This window comes from Neodiprion fabricii, chromosome 4, assembly GCF_021155785.1.
Source record: "Neodiprion fabricii isolate iyNeoFabr1 chromosome 4, iyNeoFabr1.1, whole genome shotgun sequence".
NCBI classification, from domain to species: Eukaryota; Metazoa; Arthropoda; class Insecta; order Hymenoptera; family Diprionidae; genus Neodiprion; species Neodiprion fabricii.
The window spans coordinates 12,219,543-12,224,395 of NC_060242.1; the positions used below are offsets into that span (position 1 = coordinate 12,219,543).

General features: G+C 43.9%; 1 protein-coding gene across 1 annotated transcript; it reads left to right on the forward strand.

Annotated features, from left to right (window-relative positions):
* Positions 1-2,720: 2,720 nt before the first annotated feature.
* LOC124180638 (proline-rich receptor-like protein kinase PERK8) lies at positions 2,721-3,263 on the forward strand. Its single transcript, XM_046566387.1, has one exon. The coding sequence runs from the start codon at positions 2,721-2,723 to the stop codon at positions 3,261-3,263; it is 543 nt and encodes a 180-aa protein (XP_046422343.1).
* The last annotated feature ends 1,590 nt before the right edge of the window (positions 3,264-4,853 follow it).

Sequence of the window (4,853 nt, forward strand, 5' to 3'; positions counted from 1 at the left end):
GCGTTTTTTCTCACATCACACACATATTTTTCACCTTTATTCAGAGAACAAACGCAAGCTGCATAGCGATAATCGCACGATTCGCTCAAAGAAAAACAGTCGCACTCACGTGCTTTTCGAGCCATCATTGAGTTCACACTCTCGTTAGTTTGGCTGAACGCGCGTGCTGCAAATTTCGAAGCATTATCTGCATATTTCTTCAGCAGTTTCATCAATTGCTCATATAATTGTTCATTTTTCAATTGCACTCGATGTTAGCCATTTTTTTCGGAACTATGTGCGCACCATATTCCACAATTTTCGTGGTTATAAAAAAAAATATCAGGCAATTTACGCAATGCAGCTGCAAGATCGGCGGTGTTTCTTTCGTTCTGCGCGCAACAATACGCAAAACAAGTTTTTAAATGCTTAATGACATTTTTTCCTCCGAGTTCAGAGAAACGAGAACGCAGTGCATGTAACTCGTTAGAGAAATTTGTCTTCAGATGATTGGAATCGGCCAGCTTGAAAATGTGTTGAGATCTCTCTCGGCGTATTGCTGATATCGTTGAACAGTCTTCATCCCGGATGACAACTCGAATGTCGAGCCCTGCCTCCTTGAGAATACTGCTGCGATTGCCTAATTGAGCTCCAACAGACGCTTCCATGGCCTTGGCGCTGCCATCATAATTTTGCCGACAGTCATGATCTATTTTTGGATATCCTAGATCGCATTTTTTTCATTTACGATTGCGCGTTGCGAAATCTAATATTTTATTGCTGAAAAGCCCGATTATTGCGCCGTACCCGTTCAGACTATCGTAGCTGCGTCCGATGCCACGCTTACTCCATCCTATGTCATACGATACAATTATATTTATGACATGACTTAGGGCGTTATCAAAATCTAGTCTATCGGTATCGTCGGTCCTAGGCCGCATGAAGTCTGCGAGGGGGTAAATTTCGTCCGATATTTTCTGAGGCCTAAAAATTTTGAATAACAAAAAAAACCAATCACAATGCATTTTCCACCTTTCGAGTTTTTTTATTCTGTCTGTGTTATATTTGTTTATTTTTGTATTGGTCTTGTACATTTCATACTATATTAGAGATTGAGGGGTTCGAGGTTTCGTGTAATCGCTGTATATTTTTTTATTTGTATAATTATTCAATATTATTTTCATTTGTCTATTATAACGTTTGGTGTGTAGATAAAACTTTTTCTATACAGATCTCTGTTTCAAATCACTGAACTAATGTATTCATTCTTGAATACGATATTGTTGGAATTGTGACACTGAAGCTTGAAAAGTTGAGGTCCAACGGAAGATACATTTTTTTTTGAATCGTTCGTTCAATTTCAAAAACCATGAAAATTCTCCTACCGATTTGTCTTTGGATCTTGAAAACAAATCGTTTTATTGTCCTGGCCAAATATTGAATGAGAATCTCGAGCTCGGCTCAGGAAAAAACAGAATTCCGTTGCGCTCCAACGGTGCAAGCTTCACCATGGTTTGGAATTAACCATTGAAATCTAACGGTATATTTGTATGTACAATTCATGCTGCGAGGTGTTTACAACCACTTATTAATTTAATGCCAACGTTGTTGACCTACATGCAATTGAGTAAGAAAAATTATCAATAGATTCTTGACATGGATAGTACAGATTCCGGTACGATAAAACGGAAATTTTATCCGGAACTATTATTTTATGATAATACTGCAGTATCTTTGTTTGTTGTGCAATAATTCCACCAATATCCTTTTCATGAAAACAATCTTAGTTATGCCATTCAAGAGAATGAAATATTCTGTCACAATGACAGAAAGCTTACAATTTATCACGCAGCGTATCGATATGCTCTACGACTAAGTTTTGTTCCTCCGCTGCTGCACCTTGGCAACTGTCCTTGGCAGCTTCTTCGATGAGTGGACCGATTTCACGTTCATAGCGCTTGTATGTTTCCTGACTCAAGACCGGCATATCTATGCACATTGCAATTTTCCTCAGTGCATTGCATCCTGCTCCGGAGTGAACGGCACCTATGAATTCGCAGTTTTAGGTTAGGTTTTGAGATGAGATTCTCATTTCCAATGACAAAATTGAAGATATTCACTTCATGTATGCATAATCGATTAGTTATGAGGAGAAAATATCGAAGAGCACATAATAGTTGCATAATAACATACCAAGTACAGCTGCAGTGTTGGCGTCATAATAACGATGACCGTCGTTGAAGTGTGACTTGCTTGAGTGGCACTTTGTTAGCGTGGAGCAAGTATCACATTTCATAGTCAAAATGTAGTGGAAGCCCGTTGTTTTTTCTTCCACGATATGATTGAATGCGAATTTTTTTCCACAATTGCTGCATATTATGTGTTCACTACAACGTGAACACAACTCATTGGTCGCGCGCCTTCCAGTTCACGCGAGGCAACCAGCCTCGCGTGCTTTCTAATCACGCGACCCAAAAGAAAGTGTGACGTCACGCACGCCGCTCACGCCACCCACGCAGCTGAGCGCGTTGCGTAAGCGCCAAACGCGGTCTCCCGCTATCAAGGATCCACCAAGGCTGGAATAAGAGACGGCCGATCAGACCGATCGGCAGGACACTTCGAGTTCTACACCTTGACGCTTCCAACCGACTCCGAACGACACTGCTCCATCTCATCATCACGACAACGACTGACTGACCAAGCTGACTGACTTTACAACAAACTTGACGACGCAACGTTATATGACGGACGCCTTTTATCTGGCTTCGGCCAGCGACAAACAAAAATCATCTTCATCAAACCCGCCTGTCCCTTGGACACTACACCTCATAGACGTTCCCGCTCGACCGCTCACAAGACCACCAGCCGTGCTACTCTCCTTGTGGGATGTTCGCCGAGCGCGACTGACTTCGCCGAGCTACTACCGGCACATCCCACCTCCTGTGTCACCATTTCCTGAACCGCAGCGGTCCTTTGCGACAATTGCGACCCAAACGACGGACAGCGAGTGGGAGTCTCCTGCAAAACCGACTGAGTACCGCCGTCCCTCAACGCCTCCCTGTTCGCCGGAGAGAAGGTACACTCCGCCACCCAGGACAGTGACCGATCCCTCTCGACGACTGACATCATCACTAACGCCGCCCAGTTCGCCGGAGAGCAGGTACACTCCGCCACCCAGGACCGTGACCGATCCCCCTAGCCGACTGACATCAACACTGACGCCTCCTTCCCATTGCATTGTAACTAAAACTGCACCATGCATCACTTGGCAGCCATGTAAATAATTGTATATATTGTAAATAAAATAAATAAATAGCATTATACAAATTAAACACCACAACTCACCACACCTTCCAAGTGGCTCGGTCGAAATACAAGCTCCCAAAGAGCGAACATTATGTTTTTGTTGACTTCATTAGGATCGATCAATCGCATGCCACGGAGGATGGTCGTTGGCTTCTCGATACGTGCCACATCTGGCTTTTCTTTATTCCGCTCAATGAGCTTCAATCTACTAGCAACCACTGACTTTTTTTTCCGTTTTCCTTTATACCGTACCAAATTTACAGTATTCACTTTCAACATAACCAAACTTTTGTTTCATAGAAAAATCACAGTACGCACAACGGTCTCTGGTATACACACGGTACTAGCGAGTCCGTGGTTGTTCATTGTGTGCGCCTATTGATGTGGTCATGGGCGAGTGTAAGTGAACTGTACTGGACCAAGAGTTGACGCTATATTCGGAAAATCGCGTATGCAGAACATTACTTTTCTCGTCCTTGAATAGCAGATCAGTCATTTATGATAAACATGTATGCATCAATACATAAGATTAAATCAATTGAGATCCTACGACTGATTCAATGTTTGCTTTGCAATTATTGAAAAATACAGCAAGTGGATTAACTTTTGGAGCCGTTCGGTCTGTACTTATGCCTGAATGATCCGTTCGCAGGTTCACATACGGAAACCTTGTGACGACTTTTACCTCCTCTAAATGATATAGTTTGGACATCTTCCCGGCAACATTGGCAATGCCGAGACATTGCCGCGTACCGGTTCGAAGACCTCCTTAAATCATATGATCGGTAGTAGCGACAGAAAGTGTGTACAAAGGGCAGGGACCTAATGAACGTGAGTTACTGACTCGCGCTTACTGGGAATTCCTTGTTCCTGGGAAATCATTGCAAGCCCGAATCCCTAGCACGAAGGAGGTTCACCGGGTTACCCAGGCCTTTCAGCCAGGGAAGACATGCTGATTCCTTCAGTGTAGTGCGCGTGCGTCCCAGAACATCTGGGGGCATCACAGATCTGTTATTGCGCAACCTCGTGCGGTAGAAGCCGCCTTTCCCTTCAAGAAGATTCATTTGTACGCACGTAGTGAAAACCGCTCAATCGAGGCCGGGGGCCTTGGATATACCGGAAATTACGCCTGTTCAGCAGGCTAGAGTCTCGTCGGTTGTCTAAATCATCCAGACAAATCAATCCACTAGCTAAGAACGGCCATGCACCACCGCCCACCGAATCAAAAGAGAGCTCTCAATCTGTCCATATTTCCGGTGTCCGGACCTGGTGATGTTCCCCATGTTGAGTCAAATTGAGCCGCAGGCTTCACTCCTGGTGGTGCCCTTTCGTCAATTTCTCTAGGTTTCTGCTTTGCAACCATGCTTCCCCCAGAATCCCAAAGGCTATGGTTTCCCTAAAACTGCTCGCCGAGTGATCGAAAAAACTTCGGGGAATCGTCAGCTGGCATCGTCTATGGTTAGGACTAGGAAGGTATCTGATCGCCTTTGGAAATCTAACTCTTTTTCTTGACTAAAAAAAAACATTTTAGGCAAATGCTTTGGCTTCTGTCCGTCATGTGACGATCC

Bases quoted from the DNA above. Each gene is read 5' to 3' on its own strand.
- LOC124180638 (XM_046566387.1), top strand. From the start codon at position 2,721: ATGACGGACGCCTTTTATCTGGCTTCGGCCAGCGACAAACAAAAATCA.